Below are 14634 nucleotides of genomic sequence, written 5' to 3'. Positions count from 1 at the left end.
AGAAGGAGGAGGATCAGAACATGGTTTGCGATTAAACCAAACAAAAGAAGCGATTAAGCCAAATAAAATGAATTGTTAAATTGTTATTGACATTTTTTGTTTCTGTACAATGGCTATTTAAATTAAAAGGTCCACTCAAATCAATTTCAGCCATACCTTATCATCCCCTGTTTCCTGAACGAAGAAGGCTTCCCCATTTTCTCCAAGCTTCATATGTAAGCTCACAGGTTCCCCATTAATTTCTATGTCCACCTAATAAAACAATGAGAGAAACAGATGAGTTGTGAAAGCAACTCAATGACAAAATCCTTTCAGCATTTATTACCTAGGGGTCCATATTTAAACATTGACAAAGTCGCAGTTATAGTGAACTTTAAAACAATGATATTGTTTGTTTGTTTACACTAAAAGTGTAACGTTGGAAATTGTAAACAATCACTTGCCTAATGCTAAACCGTTTGACAAATATATCACTTTTTCAAACATCTGTTAAAAAAGAATATTTCCTCCAAAAAAGTTCTGATTCTTATTAGCATGTTTTAATGAAGATAAGTTCAAACATTTCCAAGTTACATTTAAAAAGACAAGTCCAAAAAAATTACGCCTATAGTTTGGCAGAGCAAGACCAAATAAAATCTGGAAAATGCAGTAGTATGAATAAGAAGAAAATCTCAGTGCGTGAACGTCATACTACTGGTACTTTCTAGAACAGGGAAAATCTGCAATGAGCGTCTGTCAAACCAACACAGTAAATGATATGTGACTTTCTTAATTAAACGTCACCTGTAATAAAGGTGTCTGCTAAATAAACTAATGAGAAGAAGAAGAAGAAGAAGAAGAAGAAGAAGCAGCAGTTTGTTTCGGTTTCTTATAATGTCACTTGCACTCCATTGATAAAATTAAAATCTGCTTCTCTAAAATATGCATTACATATTCGTATATACTAGATAAAACTAAGCGTGCATGCTGCTTTAGTGTTAATACCCAACCTCTTATACATGTGTTACAGCATTTATACAAAAAATGCCCACAGTAGTACCAAACACAAAACAGTTTACTTTTCTGTCTTGATTTGCTGTAATATTAACGTGCTAACTAACAATTCATGAAAAAATGAAATTCTTCTTAGTTTTACATCTATATAATCCATACAAGTAAAAGAAAAACACTACTATAAATATATTTTAATAAGCACAGATTCACATCAAACAGTACTGAGAAAGTCTACAACATTTTGTACTACTAATAGGAAAGTTGTGCTATACTTTTTATTTATTCACTAATGTGTTTATCTTGAAAGCACCAACATATTGTTTTATGCAAGTGATCCACAACAGGCCAGTAACAAATTGTAAGAAAGCAGCTGCCTAGAAAACTCACATTACTGTTGAAGTAAATGTTTTCTTGAATAGCCAATACATGTAGGTGTCACTTCAAACAATAATAAAATTGATTATGTATGACCAAAAACTAGCATAAACCACTAGGTCGACAGTTAATCTATTATGTTGATCATGCTGACAAAATCATTTGATGACTTTTTCCCCAAAGACATTTTCCGACACATTGCCTTACCAATTTCTCCCGTGACCTCAGCACCCCCATTTTCCCAAACCGGACGTGGAACGGAGAACACTGGAGAGTCCCGTCTGGCTGACGCACCACAATGATATCGATGCATCCTGATAGTGTTGCAGGATTTAGTCCTCTATACAACTCCTTCACCTGGACAAACACCTGACCGGCAAGCTGCCCAACGTAGTTCATGGTTTGTGTCTAAAAAACAAATGCACAGTGATTTACAGGTGCAGTAAAACCACAAGAAACCAAGTCAAGTAATGTAGACAAAGGCTCTGGCTAATGCCTTCATGAGACAATAGTTTTGTTTATGTTAATGTGAATGAACTTCTCTAGTCTTTCAAAACTAACTGGCATATCAAAACTATGGCAGTTTACTCTTTGCCTCGAAAAACCAATTCCATCCAAATTAGAGATCTCTTAACAGATAGGTTACCCATCTGTTTAATTTACCATTGTCCGCCCACACTTTTAATTTGTCTGATTCCTTGCCAATCCACATTATGCTCAACTATTCACATTATATATGTATAATGTATTTTTTTATTTTTTTTCTGAGGTTGTAAGATACTTGTATTTTTTAAAACTTACCCCCTTTGGCGGTTTCTGATACACTGTAGGGGTGGCGTCATGCTACAGTAACTGCATCCACTCCTATCTTTATGTATAGTACTATGATGAAAAAACAGGGAAGGAGGATTCTGACTTATGGAGATACAGTGGAAAGTCATTGTACTGCTAGGCCAGAAAACAGTCTAGACAAAGCAAAAATGAATTCACTTCTTTTTTTTCACATATCTTTCAAATAATCCTGCTTTATTCTTTGATACCTTTATAAAATTGGGCTACCCCAATAGGCACGAACATTGACTCGCCTTGTTGAACACTATCAAATACAATCAGTAGTATCAAAAACACGCCTAACCAAATTACAGGTAGAGCCCAGCTGAAAAACTGAATGATCTGCAAAGAACCAGAAATCCATTCAAAGCTGTTTTTGTTTTCTTTGCAGAATTGATCTCTATTGTACTGTGTGTCACAGTGGGGCACCTATCAGGGGAAGTAGGTATAACTGGCTCTTTACAAAAGCCTTGTTTTGTGTTGTGTTTTCCTCAGGCAACAGTACCATACTCTGTTTCAATGAATATAGTTCAAAGTCGGACCGAGTCTAATGTTTGATTTTGTCTTTCTTCAGAAGTATACTGTAACACACAGTGTATAGTGAATAAATAATAAATTACCTCTGAGCTTTTAAGTACAGTTTATGTATTTCTATGAAATGAGAAATTCATAATACAGTAAATTATACAGAACTTCAGATATGTCGATTATTATCCCAATAATCACTTTCATTAGGCCTGTAAATTACATGAATGTCTGTGAAATGTAAAAAAATGCTAAGCTTGTACCCCCTCCACTAAATACTTTGCGAATATGAACCATCAAATTTATAACCTGCAACCACAGTGAAATTAGTAACCAGTCGAATTGTTAATAAAAACTATAACAGAACAGTGACGTTTCCACACAAGTTCCCAAGGACACGTGTTTTAAAGTCATGCCAAAATACATCTCTAGCACAATAAAATGTACTCAGTATTCAAAAATGCTGCCTTCTTTTGACATAAAACATAATCTAACTCTACGTTACAAGCAGCTTCACAATTTTAAAAAGGCTTTGTTCCGATTAAAGTTGTTCATCTGAAAGTTCGCTAGTCATTTTAAATTGTTCTTACTGTACGGTAAACAAAGATACAAGGAGGGGAAAGAGAGATGCATTTCTCATTGGTATTTTACTTGGCAGTGTTCCAGTCAAACAGGCCCCCACAGTAACAAGCTCTCTTACTGCATGAATTGTGCTTAAATGTTTTGTATATTGCGTCTACGTTTCTTGCTAAAAATGACATGCAGTAAAGAAAGGGCCTTTTTGTTTTTTTCACTTTTTCTGTCAATTTATTGAAGTCTGTCTTAAAGCATATTTCATTTGGAAGTTATGATTTCTGTGATATAATTAAACATCTTCACATTATCAGTCACCATTCATTTTATTCTGATAATTGTGCTGTGCTTTAAAGCACGGAATTTTAAAATGAAAGGAAATGACAACACTCACTTTGACACCGGCTTGTATTGAAACTGAGAAAACCTTTTCAAATGGAATTAAAATACTTTTACCTTACAACCTCAAAGTCATGACTTTTACTGTATTTGTGACAACAAACTGCTCTGTTGACTGGGTACAGTATGAGGAAGTCAGCCTTGATTTATGAAATATACAGCCCCTCACATATTAATCCCATTGTTTAATTCCTATAGCGACTTCACACTGCGGGATACCCTAATGTACCACTATAACTTACAGTACAGAACTATAGATCACAGACTCATAGCTCAACAGTGTGAAGTGGGCTTCCAGTGAGAAGGTAATTTAGTCTTCATGCACAGTACAATTATGTGCCTAAAAGAGACCATACAACTGTGGCAATTGTGTGTTTGTTTGGGGTATTTCTGTTTTGATGAAGACAATTGTTCATTAAGATGAAACACCCAGAGAGGTAATTCCATATAGGCAAGAGCCTGCATACATTAATCACTTGAGAAATCAAACCACTTTAATACCCAAATAGTGTGATTGCTATGTCATAGAAACACAGGCGGTTAAAATGGGGGATTACTTTGTCACATATTGTTTTATTGTAATAACACTGTACACAAATGTGGTAGTTTGGGAAAGGTATTGGGAGTGATATACTGTATGTGAAACATTCTAAAACTAATTTGACACAGACTACACTTCAAAGCGTGAGTACCTTAACTGCACTGTCTACACTGTTATACCTAGGTTGTAATCTTGTACACCCACATACACTGAGTACTGTTATATGCCATGTACTAGGAGATTACCATAACATTATCAAATACATATTTTTAATGTAAAAATTCCCACAGCCCGGTTCTAATCCCGACCAGACTTGTGATAAGCATCTGTACAGGAGGTGAACATGAAAACATGGAACAGTAACTGCAATATATATATATATATATATATATATATATATATATATATATATATATATATATATATATATATATTTTTTTTTTTTTTTAATTTCAATGTACATGTTGTGTATAATATTTCCAGTGTTTTGATACAGAATAATGTATTCAAGACCATGACGGGGGAAATGTGACACCTCTCTCACTGGCAGCACAATGCAAACAAGTAAATAAATACATAAAAAAACAGAAATTTCTCTTTTAAAAGACAAATGTATATTTTAAGTCAATAAAAACAAATGCTGATGCAGCCATACAATGATGATACCACTACTAGTATTATATTTACTTACTTAACCCATATTAGGCTACACATTTGTAATACTGAAAATACTTGTTATATTCCAATACAAAAAAAAATCTGCATTGTAAATGTAATCATGTAAATATCTATACATTAAAAAATAGCAGATACAGGCAGTACTTTACGTGTTAAATTAAAAACATTGAAAAATAATCTTGACTTACCAATTTAACAGTTCGTAAATATCCATGCACCAGAAGTACGGGTAAACAAAGTACTGCCCATTCAATGAAACTGAGTCAGAGTAGGCGACAGCTTTAATATTTCTTAAAGGAAAAAACTACGAACCTTTCTTGAGCAGCAAAATATCTATACCTGGACTGAGTCTTCCTACACTACTGATACTCTACCGAAAATCTATCCAATCATACTGCTGACATCATCACAGTGGAACCCCGCCACTGCCCAATCAGATCACGAGAGTAGACACACACCAACGTCCCCTGAGACAATCGAAGCACACTTCGTATTTGAAAAGTGAAACCAAGCGTTCTTCAAATTACTGTCTGTATATCCCGTTGCGGATGGTAAAATAAATAAAGTATTACATCTCTTAGTTGCATACTGAATAAGACACTTAACTAGCTGAAGGGAAAAACATGCAAACACAAGGCTACTTGCGGTGTTCGCAGTCCTGTCACGCAGTAGCAAACTGGCATCCACAAGGGGCCCAGCAAAGGGCGAGGGGAGTAGGACACACACATCCGCAACAGTTTTCAATCTGCAGCTTTTTTTATTGTAAAAATGTAGTTGTTATCTAACTGTTAGGGCTTTTATAAATGTCAATAAACTTTGTTTTTTTTTTTTTTTTTTTTAATTACAAAATTCAAAATTTTCAGACACCCCTTTAACACCACTATGATCTTCCGTGTCTGAAATACGAGTGTTCACAACTTCACTGCGCACTGACTGGTGGAGTGATGAGGTGATTATACCAGCCAATGACTTTTCTACATTGCCTTGACACATAGTCTGCTGTGTAATTTATATCAATACGTTCGATATAAATTACAAAACAAACCACACAGGTTTAACAACACAGACGTTTTCAATATTAACCAGGCGCACATGATTATTAAACAATACAACAATTAACAGATGTAATTAAGCAATGAACAAACAATTAAACAAATACGTTTCTGGCAGGGAGGATTTTAACCCCCTCCCTGCCTCATCACTCATCTATCGATATATATATATATAGAGAGAGAGAGAGAGAGAGAGAGAGAGAGAGAGAGAGAGAGAGAGAGAAATGCAAGGGTATTGTATATTTATTTATTAAATTAATTTGCCTGTACTCTTCTCAAGTAACCAATACATAAAAGCTGCTCCTGACTTGTAAAAAACAGAACATTCCTACTGCAGGAAAAAAAAAAAAGTGATTACATCAGTCCCAGTGCCATTGTCTGATATTCACAGGGTTACTGGCAAGAGATTGCATCAGTAACCCCTCAAGAGCCAACAGCTTATCTGCAAGTTAAAACCAAAGGTATTATACAATTGAATCACACAAGAAGAAAGTGACAAACCCGACCTATCAAAGATTAGAGTTGTCACTGATGAATATTAACATGTGTAGCTCAGACCAGTTCAAGACTTATTAATATTCCACAAGAACAGCATATGATTTAGCAGTGTAGCAGTAAGTAGTTAAAGGTTTTCAAATGCTAGATACACAGAAGGGTTTGAATTGCATTGTGTACTGCAGTTAGTTAGTGGGTTACAAGAAGCCAGTAGTTTAGTCAGGGGGTTATATTTTTCACAGAACATTCAAGCTCTCTCACTCAGCTCTGCTGTTCCTCAGATTGATTCCTGCTCTCAAACTAAATCTTATTTCTACAGAACATTTTAAAATAAAAATAAATAAATACAATTGCCCCCAAAACATTAGTAAAGCACTTTTAACCACACCAAGACTAATCAATTTACAGTTGATTTCATGGCATATCACATGCTTTTGTATAACATAATGTGCCCATTGTATTACAGTCTGTATATTTATTGTATAGATTGTTGGATATTTCTTTTTAGGAACACTTGTGGCACGTTGATTTGATTTCATGAGGTATACTGACACACAGACAATTGCAGATTGTTATAGGAAAGTGTTTCACTGAGAAATAAAAACCTAACCAACCATTTATATTTACAGTATAAATATGAGTGCATAATCACTGGTTTGTTTTGCTATGTTAGGCAAACACCCTTCTAGTTTTTTATATGGCTTTTAATACATGGCAGGATACAGTAAATCTTGTGCACACATACAGTACACACCAGATGATATTAATAGAACTGAAAGGGCTCTCAGAGTGCTGTGCTGCACCTAGCAGCTGATCAATCTCAGAGTTTTGAAAGTATAATAACAGAAGATTAAGCTTAGCATAGAGAAATTAAACTCATATCTTTGTGATATCTTTCTTAGCCAAAAGATACTTCTATGTCTTGACAAAATTATTTTCACACATGCACTGATAGGACAATGTTAAAAAAAACACCAGGTCCATCCATGGAGCTGTCTGAGCTTTATGAGGAAGCAATCCCAATTATGCCCCCCTATTGATATGTTTTTAGCAGGTGTTTCACATTACCACAGGCTGACATACAGAATCTAAAGTCATAAACGTGGTAGTCATAAACATAATGTGGTTGTTGACATTTTTTATGCTGTATATTTTTAGAAATCCACTCTCTGTCAGCTTGTAATCTAACTACTTACAAGGGTCTTATGCTTTTGTTAAGATGCTTAAACAAATTTGCTAAAAGTATATACACAGGGTAAGAAGTTGACGCTTCAAATTCAACTTCGTATGAAACATTTTGGCCACACTTTAAAACAAGAACCTGCTCATTATGAACTTGCATGTTCCAGCCTTTAGAAAACTTAAGACAATTACTGAGGCTGTGTAATGAATAAATATTACAAACAACATTTCAGTACCCCATACACCTATAGTTGTTAGCTGATACTTTGTTCCTGTAATGTTATCCATATAACAATAACTTAAGGGTTCATAATCCCTTACTCATACAAGCAAGAGCATGATTGTTTTTCTGGTAGAGTCAGAGTGGGGAAAGGAATACACCCTTTATTTATAACTCTAGATATAAGGAACATGCTGTCTTTAACATAACATTGCTGCTGATTAGAATGCTTGTTACAGTTGAATCAGAAAAACAAGGAACTTCTAGGAAATGTTTCACTGTGTCCCTAAGGGATATGGGGGTGGAGCATATAGTGTTAAGTGGGATGGGGAGATTCAGCCAATGATATGGTACAAGGTAAACATCACTAAGCAGGAAAACTACTGACCTTGGAAAGGAAACACAAGCCTTAAGTATGTGCCTCACAGTGGTTTTGAACATACCCTTATCTAAGAACTGTCTATATTAAGTAATGTCTTGGGAGAGTACAGTATGTATTCATGTAAACATGTTTTCCCTATCAGCTGACTGGAATACTTGAGGTTTACAAATGGGGTTGAAATGAATTGACTGGAAAATCAATTTGCAATAGGTGAACCCAAACACAAACACAGATCAAATAAAGAATATGCTGTGCCTATTATGTGTATTCCATAATTATGAAATATGTACCACCATACACAGCTTCAGCTATTTTCATGACATTGCATTGTTCCATTATAAACACTTTGGTAGTTTCATTTGAAACTTTTACAAAGTTTAGTAAATTATATAGGTCTGGCATGGGATGTGGGTTGGGGCCATGCAGGGGGGTGGGTGTTTTTTTGTGTAGCCCTTGAATAAAGTACCTTGGGTGCCTAAAGCAGGACTAGCATGTTATTGCATCACCAACACACTATTATTATAATTTTCTCTTCAAATAAAATATTTTATTAAGAAAACTATCTCACAGAGTGCTGTGGCAGTGATTCTTCATTTAGTTATCTACCCTAAAAAGCATTAAAAAAAACAACCCTTATGCACTCAATAAGGAATATATACAGCACATTCCACAACAAAGACAAGCAATGTGCCAGGAGCTTCTTATGATTCACTAAGTGTATTGATACTACAGTGTAGTGCACAGACACTTCCTTGAAGCGTGTTATAATTTAAAACATTTTGGACAGCAGTGAGTGTACTTTTCCTTACATAGTGTAATTTGAGCAGTACATTGGGTTGTCTGTCTGCCTTAGAAACTTCACTGAATGGTTGCTGTTGTTGTTGTGAATCTTGCTTTCAGAGGCATGTGCCCCAGACTATAAACTGCACTCAAAAGTCTAAAGTCTGATGTAATTGATTCTAGGTGGGAAAACATACCAGACCTAACATTATGTTTCTGCATTTTTTTTAATTTATTAAACTTTATAATAAATACATTTTCTAACAAAATTGATTACATGCCTAACATAAAGCTATTCTTCATTCACGGACTGAGTAAGTTACTTTTTCATTTGCCACACAGCCAGTAATAAGACTAGTATAACACCAGTAAGAAACATTTTGAAAACCTGCATGATGCAGACATGATTGCACTACAATGCTGGTTCGCTCTACCACAATGGTTGTCGCTCTGTCAGTGGGGGGTTTTCATTTGCCTTGTGTTACTATACAAGCAGTCAGCCTGCAAAGAAATAGTTAACAAAGACAATATTTCTGTGTGGGAGTTGAGTGGAATGGGCTGTTTCAGCCAATTAGAACACTTTAATCCTCAGCTGGGAACAATACAGGAGTCACATGGATAGAAAACCAGTTAAGGGAGTGTTCTATACAGCTTTACTATTTACAGTGTTTCCAGGAGAAAAGTACATTACGTCCTGAACAAGACATGTTTTTATACCTCATGATCTGCATTCTGCAAACATTATATAACGGTCTAACATTGTCTCATGGCTTTATGTAATTGATGCAAAACAATTCCTATTTACTATATACAAATTTCCAAATTAACTTCAAATTTACATGTTCCAAACCTTAACCTTAATCTTTTGTGGGGGCAACAAATCTGGACAGAAATCATTTTTCATTTGAAATCATATTAGTGCAGAAACATAACTAAAAGAGGTATACATTTACAAATTTAATTCTTATCATTAATGGTACAATAAGCATGTCTCCACCAAGGGGATTTGATTTAAATGTGCCCTAATTCAATATATCTATTAGAAAAAAATATCAGTCTTAGTAAAAACAGCCAAGTGAAGAGGTTGTTTCTTTTGCATACACAGTCACTTTAACAGCTGGTTTCCCAGACCAAAATTGACATTAATGGTAGCCCAAGATTAGTGCAAATCAGTTAGTGAAACCAGTAATGTCATAATTGTTAAACCCAAAGAAAAAAGCTTCCTGCTGAGATGCAAATAAAAGCAATTGGCTACAGTCATTAGGATGCCTCCAAACCAAAAATATTTCCCATAATTCCATTGATAACAAACCACAAGCAATACTATTTAAGGAGGCTGTGTGGTCCAGTGGTTAAAGAAAAGGGCTTGTAACCAGAAGGTCCAGGGTTCAAATCCCAGCTCGCTCATTCACTGACTCACTGTGTGACTCTAAGCAAGTCACTTAATGTCACTCCTTGTGCTCCATCTTTTGGATGAGATGTTGTTGTAGCTGTAATCCTAGTCTCTGTAAGTCACCTTGGATATGGGTGTCTGCTAAATAAACAAACAATAATAATATTTCATGACAGGTGCACTTATAATGATGACCTACAGTACATTATGAACATTGAGCATGTCATAGTCTGAGTTTCTGCCTAACCCATAGTAGGTCTTGAGACATTTAAATGACTGTGCAGCATGCCCAACACTGTTCCCATCAGGTTACTCACCCAACCTGCTCTGATTGGTCGGATTTCCCTAGGCTGATCCTGCTTTGAAATTCTAAGAAAACAAACTCTATGGGTATAGAGTAACATTGCGTCATTAAGATGACCTGATAATCCCTTATGGAAATGTAATATATACAAAATATAGCTTTGAAAATATATTAAGTGGAAAATTCACATTTTAAAATATATGTTGCAATATAGCGCCACATTTTTCTGGTAAATATAGTGCAATATGTTGTAACATATAACAATATATTTTAATTTGCAAATTATTGCTGTTTTAAGATATAACTATATTGGCAAAATGTATTTTTTAATTACAAATATATGTACAATATATTTGTCAATATAAATAAAAATATTTTGCAGTATAGTGCAATATATTTGTATTTATATTGACGTTAATATATTGCAAATATATTTTAAAATTAAAAATACACCTATTTGCTGTGACTGTGCTTGAAAACTTGTCACTCATGCATCTGTTATGCAATTTAACTTACACTGAACTTTACTGTTGAGAAATACTTTTGCTCTTTAATACCTAATACCTTAAAGGTTATATGTAACAACTAAAACTGATATAAGTCAATAGAGGTGGTCTGGTTTCACTGGAGGCTTGGACAGATGTCACTGTCATACTAATCCGACTAATATTAAACTTCTGATCCTAAGGAAACCTTCTGTTACGGTTGGCCTTTTTTTTTTCTTTCTTTCTAATGCATTGGTATCCACTAAAAATTCAGATGTTACTTTTTCTCTTTTGAAAGCTCTATAATATGGATTGCTTGCAACAGCTTCATGAATTCAATAATATGCAGTTTAATGTATGAATTATCCAGCTCTAATGTAATCTCAAAAGTGCATTAGGTTATTTCATTGCATATTGAATCTCTGATGTTTTGCACATTTGTCAACAAACAGAATAAAAATAACTCAAACACAATTACTAAGATAGTGAGCAACCTAGTTGACAGCCAATCAGTGATACTTGATGAAAGACAGAGAGAAAGGGATCAAATTGGCCATTGTACAGATTTGTCAAGGTCAACAAACTTAGACTTATCATGTGATTGTAACAACAGTCTAGGGGCTTGGACTACAACCCAATTGACTTGTCTAGTTTAGCCCCTACCCCCAACACATTAGTGGGAATGTATTTGCCACCTGTGACAAGGAGAGCCCCAACATTGATTACTGCAGGAATCTTGACCAGTTAGGCTCGCCCGGCACTGAGCTGATCGGGATGTCCAGATTGGCCAGGAGGTGTTCCCGGGAAGACTGCACGGAGCTCAGAAGGCATCTGTGCTACAGCTGGAGGCTACTGGACAGCCACTGATACACAGATGGGTGCTCGCTGACATCGAGGAGGAGAGCATCTGCTCCATGAAGAGAACTACTACACGAAACCCTTCCACTTCAAGATGGTGCTGGTGAAGGCATTGCCCAGCCGAGGCTATTTGAAGACAGGAGTCGGTGCGAGGATTCTGGCAATCTGTGATCCCACAAGTAGGTCAGTTTAGAATATTTAATCCCAAACTAAGTACAGTGAAGGTAAGTAGTGTAGTAGGTTCCTGGACTGGGATGTTCCTTTTAGTGGGACTAGCGCTCGCCATTTGTGGGCAAACTTTTATTTTTAGCTTTGTTTTGTTTGTTGTTTGTTTTCTTTATTAAATCTGACACTAGAGCTACCATTGCTGGTACCCTAGTGTCAGCATCTGTGTTATTAAATCTGTGCGCCTGTGTGGCGTGTCAGCACCCAATGCTCTGTGTTTGCCTCAATATTTTTCAATGACGACCCACACGTAACACTTCCCGTGTGGGAAGCAAACATTATCTTACTCTTGTTGACATGCTGTTGTTACTCCTTTGATCTTCCTCTCTAGTCTCTTATATCTACTCAACCAATGAGGCACTTTATGTACTGTATGTTTTTCAAGTTCCCTCAGTATATGTTTTCAAGTTAATAATCTAATTGAATTTAATTTGGAGACCCGTGCTATTTAGATAATACTAACATTTTGATCAGTGAAGACCAGTTGTTCATTAATTTCCATTTCTGATACTTGCTTTGTTAAACAAAAGAACAAACAAGCTGAAGGGCTTATGCAACTGCTTTTAAAGTAAATAGATGGAATGAAGGCAATGTCTGTGCTATTAATATAGTCAGACGCACTCTGCCTTACACACTCACGTGGCTGCAATACTGGTACATGCTGTACAGCCAACACGGACAATTTAATGGCCTTTTATGTTTAGAATTTGCAATCTACTTTATATGGATTTTTTCTATGAAAAGCAGTAAGCACTGGTATTTGGTTCTTGAAAACAGGGGAGGTACTGAAACTGAGGGCATTGTAATGTCCAAGATAAAGGGTGGCTGACCTACTATGTAAATGCCTGGACATACATTAAGACACACTTAGCAATCCATTATGACAGACTTACGTACAGTACAATATATTGTAATACTCAACAATGCTGTGATATTTACCAATGTAATCTAGCCTGGCTCTGACTACCTCACCCCTTCCATTTGAAACAACTGCTGTAGTTAAACGCAGTCCAGTTTACTTTGCAATTCAGTTCACTCTCCAGAATGTAGATGGTCCTGAACTCATCTGTTTTAAGATTATTTAAGCTTATGTAATGGCTTGGCATCTCAGTCCATTGAATTGACTAGCAAGGCATTGGCTGGACGCGAACTGCAAACCATACGGTTAAAAAACAGCCTTTCCATCATCCGAAAGACCATCTCTGTAGTTGAGAGTTAAGTATGGTCTTATGCTGATGTCAATATAGTCAACTCATCATCTCTCAAAAAAAATCTGATCACTATTCAATTATGCTGACGATTAAAACAAAGGCATTCTATCCATTCTGTATCAACAGAAAAGTGTGTGGCAGAGAACCACGAGCCAGCCAGATCACGCTGTCATTCTACAGACCAAAGAATGTGTGTTGTAGGTATGTGGGCAAAAGTAAACCATATTCATTTTTGTGATAAACGTTAGGTAGATATCAAGTTATGAAGTGGCAAGCAGAAAATGTTGGTTTGATTTTCGCTTTAAGTTTAACAATTCCAGCTAGTGGCTCCTGTAGTCTAACATTAATACATCTCATTGCAATTATGAGGTGGTTCAAGCTACTATGCAATGCTTGGGATATTTAAATCCCTGTATAATGAGTAATGAACTCTAAGAACTCCTGACTTCACCACAGGCTTAAAAACTCATCGGCTGTCATTTTCTAGTAGTAACATAATGCCAAGGGTCAATGCTTCCATTTAATTATAGTTATTTTTAGTAAACTTTCAATCCTCTTATTAGATGGGGTAATCCTAGAACGTTCTTGTTAATGCACCAGCATTGATTACAAGTAAATTAAAACTTTTAAAGTTGTTATTCAAGTTCGACAAAAAAAAAAAAAAAAAAACTTGAATATCAAGCATGACACACATCCTCAGTTAGTGAAACCAGTAATGTCATAATTGTTAAACCCAAAGAAAAAAGCTTCCTGCTGAGATTCTGAAATAAGAACATAAGAAAATGTGCAAATGAGAAGCTCTATGAGAATGAGAAACCATCTAAGCTCAGCTGGTTCCGGTCCCTATTAGTACTGGCATGGGTTATGTCAACTCCTATGTCAACAATCACCCCTTCCCCACCCCCTCTCCTCCCTCCTCATTCTTCTTTGTTCAAGGCTAAATAGATTCAGTTCTTTCAGAATTAGTATGGTTGCTCTTTTTTGGACTCTTTCCAAGGCCACAATGACCCTTTGATCCTGTGGCGACCACAATTGGACACAATACTCTGTGTGGTCTCACCAGTGCATTATACAACCTTATAATAATCTCCTTGTATTTGTACTCCATACTTTTTAGCTGCACATACCCAAG

At 35.7% G+C, this 14634-nt stretch overlaps 1 protein-coding gene across 6 annotated transcripts in view; it reads right to left on the bottom strand.

The window, feature by feature from the left end:
• The window catches only part of LOC121315521 (phosphatidate phosphatase LPIN1-like), a 37578-nt gene that overhangs the window by 21218 nt on the left and 1726 nt on the right, over positions 1-14634 (bottom strand). For 2 of the 6 annotated variants that reach the window (XM_041249675.1, XM_041249681.1), the window contains 2 exons: positions 1576-1776; positions 157-252 (listed from right to left, as the gene is read on the bottom strand). In XM_041249675.1, the coding sequence (XP_041105609.1) occupies positions 157-252; positions 1576-1776 (297 nt within the window). The other 4 variants (XM_041249679.1, XM_041249677.1, XM_041249680.1 and 1 more) reach the window with 4 other exon arrangements.

The sequence above is a fragment of the Polyodon spathula genome, chromosome 5, assembly GCF_017654505.1.
Source record: "Polyodon spathula isolate WHYD16114869_AA chromosome 5, ASM1765450v1, whole genome shotgun sequence".
NCBI classification, from domain to species: Eukaryota; Metazoa; Chordata; class Actinopteri; order Acipenseriformes; family Polyodontidae; genus Polyodon; species Polyodon spathula.
This window is presented reverse-complemented; position numbering and strand designations above follow the sequence as displayed.